Below are 21,549 nucleotides of genomic sequence, written 5' to 3'. Positions count from 1 at the left end.
TCCATCAAACTAACTGCACACACACACACACACACACACAAAAAAAAACCCCCACTCACTAGCAGGTGTAATGTTTTAAAACATCAATTGGGCTGTCTCTCTGTTTTGCTGCTTTGCTTTAAAATCCTGAAACCAATGCAAGTCCGCGTCTCGGACTGTAGATGTGACATTGTCTGAACTGTCACCTACAGGGCAGTTGTTTCTATTTCTGATCAGATCCAGGTGCCCATTGACGTCAAACATCCCGTTTGGAAAAATATAATTATACTGTTTCAGCCACGTTTGAAAACAGTTGCAAAACGCGAAAGTGATTTTTTTGTTCCTATTTTTTTTTCCCTTTACGCGATCGAGCGCTGGGGGTTGTGATAAAAAAAGGTCCGTGTTTTAAAAAAAAAATTGCAAAGGGCAATCCCGCGAGCAACTCGAGTTAAACCCCGATTAGGGTGGATTTGCGGTGATAATTATCACAGTCGACAAATATCCAACGACACACCGCAAATTTTCCCTCGTTGTTGCAGAAATTGAGCGATTGCAAGAGTCCCTCGTGTGGGTGTCCCGGTGTTCAGCAAACACATGCAACCAACGGTATTTTACATTTCGATTAATAAATCGAGGTCTTTCAAAAGGTATCCGGACAATCCGAACAGTACACTGCACCGACTGTAAGGATCTTATAAGGTTTATTTTTTTTATATATGTAAAAGTACATTGGTCTCACTGCATTACACGGGAACCGATCAATCCTTCATTCTGGCAAAGTTGCAAAGAAGAGTACAACACACAACCTTCCCGAAGTCTTTTTTTTTTAATTGAACTTAGTTTTTACATCACAAGGTTTTGACAAAAGGTCATATAGTATACATTTTTTTCAAGTGCAAGTATATTCAAATGTAATTATTTAGAAAAGCATAATGTGCGCGTATACATGTGCCTTATTATAATCCTTTTAAATGGGAAAATTGTATATTCTTCACGACTTGGCATCAGCATGTCAAGGTCAGCAAGTCTGATGCTTGATCTCAAATGTTACATAAATACAGTGCGCTAAACACTCCGTTCTTAATACTGATATGGCAATTGAATGCTAACTGGTAAACTTATTAGACCGTTGGCCTCCGCACCATAACTTCCTTCATAGTTTACAGAAAAAAAACTAACTGACTAGTTTCATATCAGTTGCTTTTTTTTTATATATATACACAAAAAAACCTTTCTTATTTCCATCGATCAAAGAAGTCGGAGATAATTCGCCATTTAACCCACAACACGCTTTCAGAATCAGAAACCTCGCCTGTTGCCTTTCTACAGTGTTTTTTGTTATATTAAACTTCCAGCTCTATGGTGCCGACTCCCGGGTTGGATTTAATAATATTATTAATAAATCAAAAAAAATAGAAGTAAAAAGTGGAGTAGACGGGAGCTGATTTGCAGAGGTGTCTGTCTGTTTCACATGACACAGGGTTTGATATCTTGACACATGCTCTGATGGTGGTGGTGGTAGTACGAGCCACTGGCAGAAGGATGGAAGGACGAGATCCCGTTAAAATTCAGCACAAAATCCTTTCTGTCACACATCGGCGAGGAGTGAGTCTGATAGCGAGGTATCCCCACTGAAAACAGAAAGAAAAGACGTAGCGCACAGTTGAAGGAAACGTGCAATTCGCGCAGGACTTGATGCTCTTTTATATTTCAACATTATTTCACAAATAAGAGATAAGTTACAGAGTGGGTCGACCCCCCCCCCCCCCCCCCCCCACTTTCCCGTTACGACCTCTTCCCTCACCAGAGCTAATTGATTTGTGTGCGTGTGTGTGTGTGTAATGCTATTTCTTCCACTGCTAAACTAAAGGTCTCCAGAACAATTACTTCTTTTTTTTTTGCTTTCAAATTGCTTTGCCTTTGTAAAGGGACTGATTGTCTTTTGCCAGATGTGGGATGTAATTTGTCTGCTCGTACATATAGCAGTAGGAGCTGGTCTAGATTTGCCCATAGAGACTACAGATTTGCCCACATAGCTCACAGTAGTCTATGCAAGTGATAATAGACCTTATTTTAAAAAAAAAGTCTCTCCCACTCATCGATATTACTGTGTGTCATGGCATTAAGTACTCGGTTCCCAATATATACCTTTACAAGTCGCACCATTACCAGCGCTAATCTATTAACTGTTCACCCAGTCGGTAGAGTCTGGCCAATGTAAATATCATACAGTGCGTTAAGCTCTCTAAGCAGTGTTAAACCATGTCACGGTAAATAGGAAACACGGTTTTCCTAAATAATTCTTCGATTACATATATTGTGTGTGTGTGTGTGTATGTTCCCACTAACCACAGGTTAAGTAAATTATAAAATTGGGAAGGGATTAGATTGAGAGGGGAACGCGTGTCCTGTGTGTGTGTGTGTGTGTGTGTGTGTGTGTGTGTGGAGGATGCTGAGGCCGATCTACCTATGAGTGATTTTGACTGTTTTATCGCTTGAGTGCATTGTTTGAATTGACACGGTTTTGTCCTAATCCCTCCAGTCACAATAAATCTTTAAAGTCCGTTCTGGGAGCCCGAAACTGTTGCTCCCGGCGGTGCATGTACTCTGTGCTTTGCTCCTAATGAGATTGGAGTTACACTGCTCTCCATGGCAGGAAACTCCGCAGAAAACAGCCTGAAGAGGAACCTTAAAACAAACCGAGAATTTAACTTATTGCTGAGAGTAACATCAAAGGCTCCCGCCATTGAAAAAAACATTGTCAAAGACCCCAAAGCATTACTTTACGTCCGTAATGAGCAACTACAGACAAACATTACCAATTCTGATTGAAATAATGAAACTTTGCCTGAGACACTATCGAATTGTACATCTGCAATTAAACTGCTTGTCGGTGGGTTTGAAAGTTCGCCTGTATATTTTCCCAGTCAGAAGGCATACAATCAATTGACACAAAAAAAAGGAAACCCAGTTAGTTTCTGTTTGAACCACATATCCAGTTTAAAGATGATACTTTGCTCCTGCAATAGCTCGCACTGGGGAGAGAGGAAAAAGTTCCTAAAGTAGTTATTTTAATTCCTTTAAAGAGCCACAAAGTACACGTTTCTGTCAGACTGCACTCTGTCAGATTGTGTTGTGTATTCCACCGTGTTTTACATAGGATTTTCAAGATCAATAATAGTTAGGAACATAAGAATTTGCAAGGCGAAAGAAGACCAAGGTTCATTCAATTCGCCTTCCTGGCAGTCGCTTGACATACCGTGTCCAAACATAGAGTAACACATCGACGTATTGTATCCCCAGATATTATTTCCTAACAGAAATGTGTTCTTGAAAGAGTTAAGCGTAATGGAGTACATACAACGGTTAATCAGTGAGTACTGTGTAAATTTCCCACTGAGCAATGAGGGGCATATGGTTTCCAAAAAAAATCAGGCATTGAATTGGGGCAAAAATAGCGTTCGCGGCCGGAGATGTGCAAATGTAAATGCGTGCGTGTAAATGCGTAAATGCAAACGTCCTTTTCGCAAATGCCGAAGAAGACGAAAACGTTGTGATTTGTGGCCTTTGCTGCTCCCTCCGGGGCACCCGCTCACACACACCACCTCCCAAATGCCCCCACTGTGTCGAAACAGTGCTTTCATTTCATTAGCGTCAAGGAAACTAATAACGCACACAAGGCATATATATATATATATATCTCTATATATTATATACACACACACACACATGGCTGTGTGGCGGGTCGGGGTTATGCGGGCTGACTGACACAGCTGCCTTTTGTTGGCAGTTTGCAGGCTTACGGTTCCCAGAAAGTTTAACAGCATCAGCTCTCATCTGGGTTAAGTCAAGCTAAAATCCTCTCCAGTGTGGTCCAGCCGCGACTGTCTTTGTTTAGTTAACCCCGTCGACCCACGTTTTAAATCACTGTTTGGAGAGTTCTGCCTCGAGAAAGCCATGGTTTTTATACGTGCATCTTGCAGGCGTTTGTTTTTTTATTTGACCGTTTCGGCCCCCCCCCCCCAAAAAAAAAAAAAAATTGCTAAAAGAGCTGCAAGAAATCGATACGCGATAACCCGTGAGATGGCATTATTTTTTTAAAAAAAGAATGCGATCGCAATTGTGTTAAATGAAATCGCCGGAACCTCTGCACAGCTGATGGGATTTTTAAAATATATATATATATATATATATATAGCTCGCCTTAGATTTGCAGCTTGGTTTAAACACAATTCCGAAAATTAAATGGTTCTGCTGTTTACGTTACATAAAGGATGTATCACAACCATTGCCTTTATTTCAGCTTCTTGTTCTTAAAATACACTCGCAGGTTCAACACTCTTTGTAAGAAGTTTGTATTAATATTATGCATATGCGATTATCATTGGAGAATCTACTTTATCTATTTGACTATATTGAGGGAAAGCGTTATTCTGCGCAAGTATTGCATAACTTCTGTCCATCATGTGTTCAGTTTCTCTTTCATTTTCATACGCTAAGGTCAGTGTTGCAAAACCACAGTATATTTTTATCACACATTTCTTGTATTTGTGTTTTTACTACGATCCGTTTTGAATTGTTCCAAAACTTAGAGTGCGATATTTAAGAGGCCAATGGATTGCCGAAAAGCAACTTTTTTTTGGAAAAAAATCTCTTTTTATTTCCGCGATATTGATTATGATAAACTCATATTTGTAGCCAGCAAAACATCATGTTTCAGCCTGAGTTTCAAAGTTTTGCAATTTACTAAATAATACTCTTTGCATTTGATATTGCACCTTAACACGTCGCCGAGAGGTCTGGAAGCGCTTCACATGATTTTACTGTAGAGTTTAGCGACTGCGTACTTTGCAGGTCAACCTATCACTTTATTTTTAAACCAATATTTTCAGATCTTTTAAAACCTTCTACGCCACATCTGGAATGAAACATGGCATAAACAAGCATTAAAGACCTTTCAAAGCAGCAAAAGACACACGAAAGGCTGCTGATCCCCCATCTTTTACGAGACAAGTTGAAAGCACAGCTATGAAAGGCACACTCTCTATTTTCTAGGCTAAACCTGGAGGTGGGGTGGTGGGTGGGGTGGTGGGTGGGGTGGGGTGGGGTGGTGGGTGGGGTGGGGTGGGTGGGGGTGGAGTGAGAAGTAACGTACCTGAAATATCTGGATGATCCCTCGTGTTTTGGTGCAGGTAGGTCTGCTCCAGGGAGTAGGAGGACATGCTGGAGTGGAGGCTGGAAGGAACAGGGTTGCCGGTGGCCATGCTCTGCTGCTTAATATAGTGGTGACCCGCCGAGGATGTCCATGGGGCAGCCGAGGCGGAGTAGGGAGAGTGACACTCCAAGGCGCTGGCCACCGCGGGAGAGGAAGGCACCGGACTGCTGCTGCTGTCGGGACAGTACTCCCCACCCGCAGACACGGGACAACTGGCCATGTAGGTCGAGCCAGGGTTTGGTGACATGTGAGGGACGTGGTGGCCATTGGCGAGACCGTCGTAGTTCCCTGAGATGGGGTTGTTCATCATGCTGAGGCCGCTCTCCAGGGTGCAGCTGTTGGCATGGCACGAGTGGGTGGCCGCCGGACCCTGGAAGTCGAAGGTCTGGGGGATGATGGAGGGCGCAAAGCCGATGCCGTTCATCATTCTGTACATGGGTTTGAGGGTCTGGCATTTCCTCCGGAACCCTCTGGGTCTGCGGCGAAACGAGCCCTCCTCAAACATGAACTCACTGGCCGGGTCTATGGTCCAGTAGTGGCCCTTGCCCGGCCTGCCCAGCCCCTTGGGCAGCTTGATGAAGCACTCGTTGAGCGAAAGGTTGTGTCGGACCGAGTTCTTCCAGCCCTGGTAGGAGCCTCGGAAGAAAGGGAACCTGGTTTGCAGGAACTGGTAGATCTCGCTCAGGGTCAGTCTCTTGGTGGGGGAGCTCTGGATGGCCATCACGATCAGAGCGATGTAGGAATAAGGAGGCTTCTCGGGCCGCCTCAAGCCGCCGTTGGTCTTCTTGGCTTTGGCCGAGGCGGAGGTGTCCATGGCCGGGGACTGCTGGCTGATCAAGGCCGACTTGAGCACTCCGGGAGCCGGGCTGGATCTTATAGGCGCCGAGGGCTCCAGGTGCTGCTGCGAGGTCTCGGTCGTCATGTCTTCCGAGAGAACAACTCTTGTGAGATCCGGAGGGAGGGAGGGAGGGAGGGAGAGAGGGAGGAGGGAAGAAGAAGGAGAAGAAGAAGAAGAAGGAGAAGGAGACGAAGAAGAAGAAAAAAAAATATTATAGCGATCCCTTATAGACGCTTCGCTCTATTTGGCTCAACTGGACCGTGGGACATTTATTCCACGGACACGTTCAAGGCACAGAGTGCTATTCAATCGGCTTCAGACAGTCAGTTCATTTTCGGACGTGTTGCTCCAAGCAAACATGGACGATTCAATTCCAGATCGGTATTAATATATATATATAGATATATATCTATATATATATTTGGTGAGCGTCTTGCGCGTATTCACACCGAAAGAAAGGCCTTTGCTGTTGCTTTGCGGTGCAGATGCAGACGTCGGCTGCTTATGTTCGCTCCCTCGAGCATCCAGCAACAACAAAAAAGTTTTTTTCTCTCTGGTTTTCTGGCAGGAGTTCAGTGGCCCAGATATCGCTGCTCCATCCTCCACCTGGTGGTCAGCCCCGAAGCAAAGCCCTTTAAGAAAAGGAAGCGCAGAGGAAGACCCGCCGGACTTTTCTGCGAAGGCTAATTAGCCAAAGAAAACGTGGCCACCTATCACCGAGGAACTCTCTTCCTTAAGCCCACTCCCCCACCCGGATCTGTGGATGGAACCAGGATTCAGACCATCCCCTTTCCACCGAGCACAGTGCAGATCATCATTATCATCATCATCATCATCATCATCGTCGGGACCCGAGGTATTTTTTTTTGTTTTATTTTATACACCAGCTTGTCGCCAACAGCCATTCGATCCACGCAATTACTCCATTAATCAGTTTCATTTAGACATTTCAATCATGGCTGCCACATGTTATACACACACACACACAGAGAGAGAGGGAAAGAGAGAGAGAGAGAGAGGGAAAGAGAGAGAGAGAGAGAGAGAGAGAGGGAAAGAGAGAGAGAGAGGGAAAGAAAGAGAGAGAGAGAGAGAACTTCACTTTATTGGCTTCACGTCAAGGCTATCAAAAATATATCCCAAATGCCGTTTGAAATATCCCAGACTTTCTCTAAAAAAAAACCTGCATTTCCTTAGGAAAAAAAATAAAAAGTTTATAAAGTGGCAGTCCCCCCCCCCCCTCCCACCCCCCCGCCCCCCCCTTTCCCGGAATGTTTAACAAAGTACGTTTAAAGCCCTAACCCCGTTTTCGTTTTTTTTTCCCCACATTCGTTTCTTCCCCATAATTTCACTTACTCGCTTCGTGTATTTATTTGTGCAGTTGACACTCTCCTGCGGTAAGCTGTTTGCTGACCACCCCAGTTTCTTAGCGGTGGGTCTGAAATTCACCTGGAATTACAGAGTTGAGCATTAAAACTAGATACTGCTGCTTTGAAAGTAAAAAAAAATAATATTTTTTACAGCTCCGCAAAAGATTGTATTGGGTCTTCCAACATCACAGCCTCGCTCCTTGGTTTCCCGAATTTCACATTCTTTTTAAGCACGGCTCCAAAAATGCATGGGTGTTGTGTTTGATCGTTTGATACTTCTATTAATTGCTTCCTACATAAAAATACTTGCATTTGAAAAGGTGCCACCCATTCACGCCGAGGGGACGTCTCAAAGCTTGTTGTAAAGTGTAGTGACTGCGTGTTTTGCAGGCCAGCAAATTTGCGCACAGAAATGTCCACAAAAAGCCACGAAGTGAATGGCCAATTTTATCCGAATATACAATAATCATCTGCATATCATTATTTTGCCAAAGGTCAAAAATAATCATCAGTTCGTTTTAAGTTTCCAAATTTGTGAACCCCGTGAATGCATATCTGAGAAAAGGGTTTTTATAACGTGATTTTATAGCCAATGATTACCCACACCCTTTCCCTTTTTCTTTCACCAAGACTTACATAAATGCCCGCAAAGCACACTCCCAGACATTCACACGTACACGAGCAGTACCATACTGTACCTGCAAACAGATCATTTGCACCCAGTCATATGCCCTTCACACTCCCCCACACTGAGTGTATGTTGCATTCAACGTACGTTCAAAACGCACCGTCAAAAAAGGGTGATGTTTGTCTCGTCTGTCCTCAATGCATAACTTTACAGACATATTCGTTTTGTCGAACGCTTTATTTCCAAAGTCAGGTTTCACCCCAATAATGACGAATTTTCAATAGCATTTTTTAAAAAAATATGGTGTGTATTCCTATATCTATAGCGATTCTGTGGGTATAACCACTACATTTTGTGCCGTTTATTTACTTTACTGTTTAGGTGAATGTATCTTTAGGAATTATAATGGAAACCATTGACGTTCAGTTTTGAACAAATTAGAAACATGTTACTACTGTACGAATCGTTGTTGGAAGGGCTTAGTTTCAAAGAGATCGTGTTTAATATAATTGGAAGGTGATATTGGATAAGGTAAATTCAGGAAAAAATAAAACAAGTTGGTGAAAGAAGGCGCTGTGGAAAGGAAACTAAAAAAAGAAATGGGACACAGGAGAAGAAGAGGGAAGGGATGGCGAGCAGAAGGAAGGAAGTGAGAGTAAGGAATGGTAAAATCAAAGGGCATTTGGGTATTCTGGAAGATAACTCGGATGCGGAGAAAGAGGGGACGGGAGAGGTGTTTTAAAAGTGAGAAAAGGTGAAGTTGCAGTCGGTTGTGGTGGACGAGGTCTTGTGTGTATGGGGTACTGTTCTGGCTAACTGGCTCTGACATGAGTGGAAGCAGGCCTTTGCCATCAAACCGTGCCTGTACCACACACAGAGAGAGTCGGTGTCAGCTTACTGCTGGTCCTGCGGGCACAGCTCCCCCCCCCCCCACCCCCTCCCACCCCCCACCCTGAGCGCTACAATAATTAGACAAAGAAAAGCTAAATTAACTGAGCCAGGCGTCGACGGCTTCCCCCTTCGAGCTCAGTCGGTGCTCACAGGGATTTGCACAAAATAACTCGATTGTGTCTCGACTCAACCAGCAAAACAGGCGAGAGGGAAAGAAAACAGAAACACACCTACCAGGCAGTACTGATGATATTAATGCACTTACTATTGACATACAGTTATTGCCGTGCATCTCGGAATGAATATATGCTGGGTGGCCGGACAGTATACTTTTTAAAAAAAAATAAATATATATATAGCAATGTATTATACAGTGATGTTATGTGTTATTCGTAACACGTTATAGTCAGGTCGTTTGAACGCACTTTGGCTCACAACCAAGCGAGCATTTTTTTATTATTTTTTTGCGCCCTATTCCAATATTACCATGAAATCCTAGCAATACCAGGGAGCCTCCAGACATTTCAGATTCCACACTTTTCGCGACATACTCATTTAAGGTCAGGCACCAAACCCCAGTTGTTTATTTTCTCAATTCTTCCTTATTTGCTGGGATCCTTAAGACCCCTTAAAAAGAAAATAAGCGACGGATACAGTATTTTGCGCGTATTTAAAAATGCATTTACCAAGTGAATGAATCGCTATCGACCCCCAGCTCGCATTGAGACGTTTCCAAAAAGTGTTTTATCAGCAGCTGCCATCATTCACAGCATTAGGGCAGACTAGACAGAGCAACTTTGTTTTACTTAACTTGAGATTAATGATGTGCATGATTATGTCTAAACTACATTGGTTCGATTATAATTGTTATTAATAAAATCAGAGCCGGTGGACAGTCAGCTTTTAGTTTTTTTTACAACATTGTTCATTTACACACGCAGTACCTCAGGTGTCTTTTTAATTGAGTGTCGCAAACCCGACGAAGATTTCAGTTATACCCATATAAACGTTGCAAAATGCATTCATTGTTTTGCTGAGATGGCGAATGCGATTTAAGAATCGATTTTTAGAGATTTTATCCTCAGTTGAAATGAAAGGGACTCTCCTTCTCTTTCGAGAGTTGTTGTTTGTCGTTAGTGTGGTGACATTTCAGTCTGAGTGAAACTCAAGAGTTGTCAAGATCAGGTTCCGACAAACGTAGTTTAAACAAAACATAAACACTGACCTTTTACGAGGTGAATTGTCTGAGAGGAATTGGATTAAAATGATGCCGAATGCAAGAAAATGGCAATCTGTGTGGTGCTTGCAACTGAGACACAAAAAATCGACTACTAGTCACCAGTGTTTTCCCCATAAGAAAGCATCTAATTAATTGACTTCGATAAACTAAGTCTCAGATTGCACATAAACAGCAGATCTTATTGCAGAGAGAGCAGGAGTTGTGGCCAGGTTTGCTGTCAAATACGTCGAAAAATATATGGTCCTGAAGCAGAAATCGCTAACACTTTTACACAATTATATTCCCGATTTATTTTTACAACTACCTGATCTGTGCTTTAAAATTGTCAGTTTTTAAAAACACATATATATATTACACACACAACTTCATCTCTCCTAACAGTTTCCAGGTTTTAGACACACACACACACACGCCAAAGCTGGAATACTATTTAATCTTCCTTTGCGTGTTTGTGTTGAGAGAAATAACTTATCATATGCAAACAAATTCGGTTTTCTGTTTGCATAGGGGGAAAATATCGTTTTGTTTTAGTTCGATAACCCAGGATGGTTGGTGGGACACATACCTCTTACTTGTGTACAGAACTGTCCTCCCTCCCCGTTTTTTTTGTGTGTTGAATGTAAACCCAAGCAATTCCGAAGCGCATTAATTTGTCTGGATTCAGAATCTCCTCACAGTCGGTGTTGAACGCTATCAATAACCTCGACCTTTCCAAGCAGCACAGGAACTCACTTACCCGAGTTCAACTCTGGTCCATCAATCACTGAAATAGTCACCCAGACATTAAACCCTATCTTCTTTTCACCCCTTGCTCTTTCTCTCTTCCCCCCAACCCCTCCCCCCCCCCCCCCCCCCCCCCCCCCCCCCCACCACCTCTCTCTCTCTCTCTCTCTCTCTGTGCACTTCCAAAACGCAATAGAAACCAGAAGGAATTTCACATTTCTGTCCAACTATTTGGGTTTGCAATGTTATAACACACATTGCCAATGCCAGAACCCGCTTCGTTTTTTATTGTGGTTTCCAATGTTCACGGGCAGTGACAACAACATTGGGGATAACGTGCAACCCGACATATTTTATTTATTAATTGATTGCATCGCCCCCTCCCCCCCCCCCCCCCCCCCTCTCTCTATGAAAGGGCACACAGACGATTCCTTATTTTTTAAGGACACACTCGTGTTTTTTTCCCCCCAGAGAGATTGATTCCCTGCCCTGCCTATACAGGGTCGCTTCCTTTAAGATCCTCAAGTGGCTTGACTCCCTGGGTTGGTGATGGCGTGTGCACGCTGACAGACAGTCAGTCCATCAGGAAATCCTTACACTGTCTCTCTTCAAGAGTTTAACGCATCTCCAATTCCAATATAATCTTGTCCCCGATTGCTGTCAAAACAAATAGGGACGCACAATAAAACGTGAAAGTCTCCGAAACACCGAGAGCTCCCAAACCAACTTGCGTGTTTCTTTCCCTCGCCAACTTATGTGTATTTGCTTAGATTTCTTTAAAACTCCGGTATTCGGGTTTTGGATGATTTGGGGGGAAAAGTTTCAATCTAATTTCTTAACGGAGAAAAGGTTAATTTTTTTTGTCACCCTGGGTGGGTTGGAAGCACGACGAACAGCGAGTTCATTGCAGCAGAAAATATTCCTTGTGGGAAGCTTTTTCTCGTGAAGTTTTACTGTAGCCAGTCGATATTTGTTTGCTTTACAGCACTTGATTCCTGCCAAAATATATAAATCCCTTGCATTTAACCCAGGTAAATGTACAGTAGATCCACAAATAATTCTCCACCCAGCACCAAATTCCAGTGCAGGTCATTTCATTTTTTTCTTCACTGTACTTAAAGCCCTCATCGAAGTGACAATTTAACATCTAGTGATTTTTTTTTTTTTTTGGGGGGGGATAGTTATCACAGAGAATAGATGACCCCCACCTTCCCCAGCTTCTAACCTAACCTGTCCTGAAAGAAAACAAAACAATTCAATAGAAACCAATACCATGTCGGTTATGTCCAAACATGGTTAAAATGTGAAATTCTGATGAAAGGAAATATTGCATCTGAACAATACTTACTGTTTTTTATACTTCTCTGCTTTCTCTACCTTTGCAGGCAATTACCGACGTTTAACACGAGTTAAAGTGCAGCATTGGAAAGTCTTCGTGTTCTTTTAAAAGAAACACACACACGACCCCAATTCATAGATAAGACCGTTTTATTCTGCAGAATGTCAATGTGCAGCTGGACGGCGGAAAGTGCTTGACAACGATATTTTCTCCTCTGCCTTCTTTGTTGCTGATGCGTTTTGAAACAGAGAATTGCTATATTTTCCTTTATGAAGCGTATTGCATTTTCATTACACATCACATTTAAAATGTTGCACTCGATCAGAGGTCATTTTGCATCACTCTACCCTGTTAAATAAATAGCAACAGAAATAAACAGGAAATCCCAAACGATGGCAATAAACCTGTACACTATTTCTACTGCTTTCCCTACCGGTAAACTATCTGATGCATTGCCAACCCATTGCTTACATAACATATGTTCTAAATGTTTTATTTATTTGTGTTGCTTATTTTGTAGCCAATTGGTATATTAGGAATGCATATCATTCCACGGATCTCCTGGTTTCTGTGTAACGGGTAAATTGATCTCTGTTCATGAGGATAAACTGCAGCTGGAATTTCCTTTGCCAGTACAGCATGAATGTTCCTTCTTTCAAAAGCCACTGTTGGGTGATTGAAAGTTATATATTTTTTATGACTGGGGCACCGTTTTGCAAACCAGTGGTTTTAATTTTTCGAGGGCTTCGCGTCAATCTGAAACCCAGTCAGTGGTCAGCCTGAGAATGACCAGAATAATATTTCCACTCTCGTCAACTCGTTCAGACGAGACGGGTCTTGTAAATACGAATTGTTTATATTTATTGAAAATACACAGACACACACCGCGATCCAGCAGAGCAGAGCCTCCCTTTCCCCTCTTTCTGTGTCAATATCCGTGTTTAACGTCAACGTTTTGATGCCAAACTGAACCGCAATGACAACCGAGAAAGATGGACTATAATACTGTCGACAAATTGTATATTTGTGGAGTATAACGGCATAGCAGTACGTTGCGGACTGTAACAGCACTATCTGTGTAGTAACTTAATATTGACTATAACAAAAAAAACACTATCTATTAGTCCTCGAATTTTAATATCAATTGCTCCAAGGTAATTCTGTAAGAGGAAATCCTGCAAGAAAACGATACAACTTCGCGTTTCGGGAGCACTTTTCACATTTTAAGTCCGTTTCAAAGTCATATATGTTTTAGCTGTGAAGTATTTTGCTGTTGGTTATGAAGAGGCGTACAGGCTGCAAACTGTATTTCCCGATGTTTATTTGTTCAACGAATTCGCGTCGATTTAAAAACATTTCAAATTACAGTTAAAGCATATTTACAAATTCTCCAAATACTGTACTTTTCATTTATGCTTTTTTTTAAAAAAAACACACAAATAGCCAAAACCACGATTTCAGAGCGGATGGGGTTCATTTCACCTACAACATGAGAATTGCCACATTTTATTTTAAATGTTTCTGGTTTGCGAACACAGTAAGGCTAATGGCAAGTTGGATTTTTTTTTTGGAGCAGGTGGAATGAACCAGCGAATAAGTTTGCCTAAAAATACACAGTCACTACACTTTACAGAAAAAAACGTTGATAGGGGCTCGACGTTAAAGGCGCTACATCAAAATGCATGGATTATTATGTTATTAGAATGGCTTGGAAATCGTAAATCGTATATATTTCCATTAGGACAAATCAAAATCTCAAACAATTTGTCCACATTCGTCTTGAGCTCGAACCATTTACAGCAGACACTGTTCTGCACACAAAGGGCAATGTAATGCAAGTTGTTGTTGGTGTGGTACACCTATCATTTATTCTTTTTCAAACATCGAAGAAAGGTCCCCCTTTTCATGTATTAAAATCAACAGTATATTTGACTTCTGAAACTCCCGGTTGTAACAAAAGAAAAGCAGTGATACGTGGACAGCAGTTCTGACAGTAGCCTTTCATATCTGGGCTCTGAGTTTTAATGCAGTTCAGCCCAATAAATGGGGTGGGCGGTGGGGCGATTGGGTGGACGTCTCCTCTCCAACTCAGGTTCAATCAAATTCTTAGCGGATGTGCTCCGTGGCTTTATTCAGCAAAATGGTACAGGGGCAGAGTGAGGCAGAGAGAAAACAAAACATTGTGAGTGCCGTTTTTATTGGGCTTGACGATCACAGTTGGAAAAGTGTTTTTGTTCTGAATCTAATCCAGACTGCACTTGGTCTGGGACTACTGATATTATGGGTGTCACTGGATCCATAGACTAAATGTTCGGTATCCTACACTCCAGCAATAATAGTCTCCCTTCTTCAGAGCACTGCACAGTGTTCTCAAATGAAACGCAGCAAATCAAACCAATATACTTAGAACGAAATTGCCTATTTTTGCGCACTGTGCCTGGATACACACGTAAGGCTGTAGTTTACATAGGAAAACACTGCAAGAGATACCAGGAAGGGAAGGTTGGCACAGAGAAAGCCCAGAAAAGCACCTGCATTGATTGAAACACTGTCTCTGTATAGGACGGGAGAGGGTAATAGTTGCTGCTGATGCAGCGACAAAATAAAACGCATTCATGTGTACACAGATGTGCTGACAGATTGTGTGTACTCTGGTAGGACACAAACGATGCGGTTGCTATTAATCTGAGAAGGCGACTGTTTTTATTTGTGCGTGTTGTTCTTCCCTCCTCCTCCTCCTCCTCCTCCTTCTCAATTATTGTTCCCAATGCCTGCATGAGAGGCTGACTGGTCGTGTTGAGTAAAAAAAAACAGTTCTCCAATGGGCCGCACACAGTTTCTACACTGCAGCCATAACGCCACCGCTGGATGGCGCATTTCGCACTCCATTGCCACACCCTGACCTTGTCTGCACAGTGTCTGGCTGGATGCATAATAATAATAATAATAATAATAATAATATTATTATTGGACTTCATGCTGGTTTATTTCCCCTCTTCTCTTGTCGAATCCATCCAGTTACAATTCAATCCACTTGTCTGCCTCTTACCATATGACCAAAACAAAACCCATCCGTTTCTCCCAAGGATTGGATTGAACTTTGCACGCACAAAAGAGATGAATTAAGGTGACCTGTTACATTTATTTCTAGACTCAAACTAGTGCAGAAATTTATTTTATTTTGATAACGGTGGAAAAATTTATGTTTACCGACAAGGCTGTTGTGGCTAAAGGTAGCAAACAGGACTCGAGCACAATACAGTACACATACATATATTAGCATTAGGTGTAGATCTATCTTAATGTTCACAGTACTTGCCTTAACGTAAGACAGCGGAAGGAATATCTCACGGTGTCCTGGCCAATAATCCTGCAGATACAATTAGTCCGACATTGCTGTGTGCAAATTGGCTCCCTGACAAGATATACAGTCACTACACTTAGTGTACAGTACAGTAAATCCTGTGAAGCACTCTGAGATGTCCTCGCCTACAGGAAAGGCTCTATAATAAAATCAAATATTATTTATTGTTGCTGCCATTTGCTGTGAATTCAGCATTTGTATTGCATTGCGGAAGGAAATAGACCACAGAAGAGTTGAGAAATATCATTTTACATCAAGTTAAAGATGTGTTCACTCATCACACTAATAAAGCTACTTCTTCATAATTTACAAAATAATTTCAAAAATTATGTATAATTTTTTTTAAAAAGATAAAAAGGTGTTCACCTCTATATGTTTCTGGATAGTGGCAGGTAATGATATACGGTTTAGAAATAAAGGTCAACATGATTGCAATTTTTTTTCTATAGAATCAGTTCGAGGTAAGGTGATAGATAATAATAATTCTTGCATTTCATATATCACCTGATCACGTCTTTGAGACGTCTCACAGTGCTTCACAGAACACACTGTAAAGTAAATTGACTGTATATTTTCTGGGCGATCTAACATGTTGAATAAGAATCACATTTCGTGAAGGGGAAGAGATAATAGTGGATGTACCTGAAATCTCATTACTAATGCCTGGACATCTCAAATCCACACAGGACCCGCGTCCCTCGGGAGTTATGAGATTTTTGTATTGGCCAATTATAGGCTGTATTTTGCTGGGAGTTTAGTTCCACCTTTTTAAAGATGCTGATACAGAGAAAAGTGTTATGCAAATCACATAACGCATTGCATTCTGCAGAGTTACAGAGTAAGAACTTTGTGTGCAAATGCGCAAATCATGTCATGCTGTTCCCTTTTTATTTAACGCTTCTACATTTAATGCATGTGAGATTATTTTAAAAATTATATATCTTTTGTGTTGAATGGTTAACGTTTTATCAGCCGTAGTTATCTGGAACCTTTTGCTCGTAATGGTGTTAACCGTGGCTCTGCGTCTGACTGCACTGACAATTGGGTCTCAACAAGAGAGAACATAACACAGCAGATGGGGCAGCTCACCCTGCGGTGTGTGGGTCTGGCACTGGGAAATGGACCGGTGTAACGAGGGAACAGCGGAGTCAGGTCTCACGGTTCTCTGGAAGCTCGATTGGGAGCCGGGCGTTGTGGGGATGTGCTTCCTCCCAATCTGCCCCGAAGGAGATCGTGCTTCTTTGGTCGTAGCCGTGCGCTTTGGTGAATGCTGATCACACGTGCGCCTTCTCGGGGCGGGGGGTGGGAAATTGACTCAAAGATCGCCAAAGATCAAAGTCCCTGATAACAGTAGCAAGAGAGAGAGAGGGAGGGAGAGGGGGGGTGGGGAGAAACATTACAACAAATTCCTACAGGGCAGCGAACAAAGAGATGGACTTAAGACAGTTTCCCGTGTGGTTATTTTGAAAAGAAATCAAAAAGAGCGTTTTAAGTTTGTGTTGGCTCTATTCCTAGCGAGAGAGAAAATAACACAGCAGATTGGGCTGATAAGCTCTGATTCGTGTTACTGTCATTGTTATTAAAGGGTGAGCTCCAGGTCAGGCCACTGGAAAAGGTAACAGTTTGCTCTGCTGTGTTTCTTTTCTTCTTCTAAAAGCACAGCGTTGTTCCTTTCTCACACTGCTGCCATTGAGATGTGGGTGGAAAGTGATCGTCAGAGCAGAGACAGGACTGGGTGCTGGGTGCTGGGAGGCTGCACAGAAAGGTCTGAGCAATCGGTTGGGATTGCAGCTGAAATAGTGTATTTTTTTGGGGGGGAGAATGAAAGATCAAATCGAACTATTTCCAAATCTGCGCTTTACAGACACCCACCACCACCCTCTCCCTCGTGGTACTGTACTTGGATTGCAAAAATACCCTATTTACAACACAAAAGCAGCCTGTCGGGCTCTCTCGCCTTTTCCAACACGAGCTTTGCACCAGTGTACAAGAGCCCAGTGTACAAAATTACCAGAAATGTCTGGGGAGAGCAACGCGCACACCATCGTAATCGATGCTGCTGATCGGAGGTACGCTTCCCAGATTTAAAAATATTGTTTTGCAAGAACATTAAAGTTGCTAACTTTAGGGGGAATTGGAGAAAGTAGGTTTGAATGAAATAAGGTTAAATCCAGATCAAAAGGAATAATGCAATATGATTGACTCATCCTAGTCAAAATTTGTTGGGAAACTTATGCCCACGCCTTTCACCCGGGAGGTACTTTGCTCTGCAATCCGTACAGTCCAACAAACACCCTGTCACGTACCTGATTTTTTTTCCAGTCGAGTGATTTCCTATTTAGGTAGTGACACATTAGGGTAGAAATGCCAGTAGATAAACGGTACTGGAGAGAGCAGCTCTGCATGGTGTTTTGCGCATTTTTGTGCCAAGACAGTAACGATGTGATGTGATATTCTTCTTTGCGAATGTCAGTCTCTGGCAGACTCAAAATTAAATGCCCAACCAGAAACTGCTTTCAGAGCCAGGCTCTGGGACCACTTTAGAAGCAGATCGAGGTGATAATAATAATAATAATAATCCTTGCATTTGATATAGCGCTTTTCACGTCAGGAGGACGTCCCAAAGCGCTTCACAGAACACACTGTAAAGTGAAATTGACTGTATATTTGTGGGCGAACGCGGCAGCCAATTGCGCACAGCAATGTCCCACAAACAGTCGTAGATTGAAAATGACCAATTTGTTATTGTTTTTGGTTTTGGAGGGATTATTATTAAGCGTGTGGAGTAAGGAAACTTGCCCAAGGTTTCGCCCTCTGCCTGGAATTGAACTCAGGTCTCTCGCTTGCAAAGCGAGTTCTCTAACTACTGAGCTACAGGACTGTGATGATTGCGGCCTTGACGGCGTTCGCCCACAAATATACAGTCAATTCACTTTACAGTGTGTTCTGTGAAGCGCTTTGGGACGTCCTCCCGACATGAAAAGCGCTATATCAAATGCAAGGATTAATATTATTATTATTATCTGCTGTTTATAAAACATTTGAACAAGTGACTGGGAGGAGTTTCTCTTAGTTTCGGTGGGAGAAGCTTAAGCTCTTGGAGTCAGATGGTCCTCGCCGAGGCCATACATGGAGTCAGACACGGTCGGTTTGTTATCACAGGGAGCATTAAAAAAGGCAATGCAGGGAACAGGAGGAATTGGCTCGAAGGTAACTGACTGGGCAGTGTCGCCAGTGCCATTTGATTGCCCGGTGTGTAGGCCAGGCAGATGTAGGCAGGCATTCCAGGTTGGCATGAAGGTAAGCTCAATTGCAATATGATGCTGCATGCAACACGGGATTCAAATACACCCTCATGATTGCACCTCTTCCCAGACATGGAGACCACCATGATACAGAAACGTTTGACTGTGCATGGTTTCTTCTCAGAGGGAGATGGTGCACAATTGGAGGCAGTGTAGGAAGGCAGACGGAAGGCCCTCCTGTACCACCAGCTGATTATAGCAGAGGAGATGATTGCGCTCTTTCAATCCACACCCTGCAGGTAGGGTGCAGTTCGGGGTTGAATTGAGCCACATGATTCCAACAACAACACGAAGAGGAAGGTCTTCAGTCCTAATCTACAAGAGGGGAAGGAGGGAACAAGGTGGAGCGAATAAGCTATTATGTTACTGATCACCAATTCGCTGTAACACTGAGAATATATGCTTGTGTCTTATTTAAATAATGAAGTTCAATGGGAAATTAATGCAAAATAACCAATGTACATCCACTTTTCATTTTTTTCAGCCTGTCTTCTCTCCTCTCAGTCTGTCCTCTTCTAACTAAGGAGTGCCAACTCTTTTCATTCTATCTGTTCATATTTCTTGCACAGATATATTTCTGCCATCTCCTGCAGGTGGACCACAAATGCAATGCATGGTCGATACCTTTTGAAAGAGTCTGTATATTTTTCTGTATATATGATCTTGATTTTGCAGATAAAAAGATCCAATTTCTGATTTTAAAAGAAAATGACATGGCTATCTCAGGACATTTCATGGGCTGGATCGAGATGCCATATCACACAAAAAAAACTGGCGCCTCCCCAGAAGCTGGTCCTGCTAAAGATTTGCAGAAAACGAATTTCCAAATTAAGATTGAATTTAACAAATTTTAATAATTCATAATTTTCAAAGACAAAATGATTTTACAGGTAAACTTTGATGAAATTTTGGTCCAACAATTTATTGGTTTCGGTGTTTCAGAATCGCAATGAAACTCCACTGGCTGATTTCCAACGTTGAGCACTGGATTATGAATAGGGGCAGGAATGCTGACTGTGTTTTTAGTTCCCAAGATCAGGGAGCACTGAGGTCAGTTGCAGTGTTTATATTGCTCCCCTGGCTGAAATCAGCTAAACCAGCACAGCCTGAGGGATTGACCTAGGAACCTTCCTATCCTTATGGGTAGTGTAACACAATGCTGTGCATTTCCTTACTGAGTAGCATTAAATTCCTAGAATTTAATTTGTAATTCATTACCACAAATCAAAATTCTTGTAAATATTAAAAAGCAATAAATATGAATGGGGTATGGGTGATATTATAAATTATCAGAGTCAAGCCCAGGATATTTAAAAAAAATCTCAATGTTCATAGCCCATTTGTAGTGACAAACAGGAGTCAAACTAACCAGAATTCCAGATTGCTGGTATAAACTTAATTTATCAGAATTTCAACAAAGTAACTGTTAAAGGTACAGATGTGAATCAAACTTTGACTTTCACACCTTTGTTTATTGCTGTAAATTAAGGTGGTGCCAGAGAGAAAACCAATTATGACTACTGCCAGCAAGAGTAGCTGAAGTTGTTTTGTTTCTTCCTACATAGTAGAAATTAGCCTTGTCATCATATACCTGTGCGGCACTTCCCCACGCATTGGTAGAAGTACAGTAGTTGGAGCAAAAATGAAAACAGCCTAACACTTTGATTTTGGATCACTTCAAGTTATCTGCTAATTTTTATAATGAATGCTGCAGTTCCTTTTCACATTTTGGATTTATTCTTAATCTTCTACCTTTAGCAACTGTAAGATCAAAAACAATAACAATAAATTCCATTTATATAGCGCCTTTCACATCAGTAGGATGTCCCAAAGCACTGAAAGGTAGCAGATAACTTGAAGATCAGACACTAGCTGGCTATGTGCTCAATGATTTTGATACATAATGGGATCTAATTTGCAATACTTGTTAATGGTATTCCTTATTAAGGAAAACAAGTATTCCCTTTCTTCCAGTTGAACTCTACCCTGAAAGCAAATTGTGTCAGAGTTGAGTTTGGTGTAACATGAAAGAAAATCTAATTTGCTTTACTTTGGTTCCATTCTGAGGAATCCCTTTAACAAATCTGTAAATCCCCAATGATAGAGTGAAAATGTATTGAGAAACAATATACAGTCAATTACAGGAAATGTTACCTTTTAAGTGAAACACTGTTAGCAGTGGGTAGTGAAGGTGGAAGATATCAAAACTAATTACATTTAATCAGGAAATCATAATCTAATACTTGATTTATCTAATACTTTCAGGGCAGATGAGTGCAGCCTGTTAGTTAGGATGATTCTATGCATCTAATCTGTGAAGATGCTTTAACACAGAGCAGCTTTATAGAGCATCCTCAAGAGAGGCTGCTCTATACAGATTATGAACTTAAGCAATGCTTAGGTTCATACGGGTCCTGCTTAATATTTTAGTAACAAATGTGGAGCAAAACCTTACAGCTTTTGTAACATTATAATATCATACGATTAATGTGAATGAAAAAGGTCCTTTGGCCCATTTAATTGGACCTTCCAGAATACCCACCCCACCATCTTTCCACCATAGCATCAAGCTGCTCTTTTATGACTACTTTCCTGGTTTCAACCATCCTTCCTGGTAACCTAATCCAGTTGCTAATAACCCTCCGGAAATATATATTTCC

At 41.9% G+C, this 21,549-nt stretch overlaps 1 protein-coding gene and 1 long non-coding RNA gene across 2 annotated transcripts; both read right to left on the bottom strand.

Annotated features, from left to right (window-relative positions):
- Nucleotides 1–786: 786 nt before the first annotated feature.
- LOC103176204 (forkhead box protein F2) lies at nucleotides 787–6,171 on the bottom strand. Its single transcript, XM_007889612.2, has 2 exons — nucleotides 5,135–6,171; nucleotides 787–1,610 (listed from the first exon to the last, which is right to left on the bottom strand). Exons 1-2 carry the CDS (start codon nucleotides 6,114–6,116, stop codon nucleotides 1,447–1,449), a joined length of 1,146 nt encoding a protein of 381 aa, XP_007887803.2. The 5' UTR covers nucleotides 6,117–6,171; the 3' UTR covers nucleotides 787–1,446.
- Nucleotides 6,172–6,225: 54 nt separating this feature from the next.
- LOC103176205 lies at nucleotides 6,226–12,506 on the bottom strand. The gene is made up of 3 exons (XR_487572.2): nucleotides 12,230–12,506; nucleotides 7,386–7,478; nucleotides 6,226–6,991 (listed from the first exon to the last, which is right to left on the bottom strand). It is a non-coding gene; the product is annotated as an uncharacterized LOC103176205 (long non-coding RNA).
- Between the last annotated feature and the right edge of the window lie 9,043 nt (nucleotides 12,507–21,549).

Source organism: Callorhinchus milii, unplaced genomic scaffold (assembly GCF_018977255.1).
Source record: "Callorhinchus milii isolate IMCB2004 unplaced genomic scaffold, IMCB_Cmil_1.0 Scaffold2, whole genome shotgun sequence".
Classification (NCBI taxonomy): Eukaryota; Metazoa; Chordata; class Chondrichthyes; order Chimaeriformes; family Callorhinchidae; genus Callorhinchus; species Callorhinchus milii.
This window is presented reverse-complemented; position numbering and strand designations above follow the sequence as displayed.

Coding starts and splice junctions, on each gene's coding strand:
- LOC103176204 (XM_007889612.2), bottom strand. CDS start 6,116: ATGACGACCGAGACCTCGCAGCAGCACCTGGAGCCCTCGGCGCCTATA. Junction 1,611..5,134: donor GGATCATCCAGATATTTCAG/GTACGTTACTTC, acceptor TTCTGTTTTCAG/TGGGGATACCTCGCTATCAG.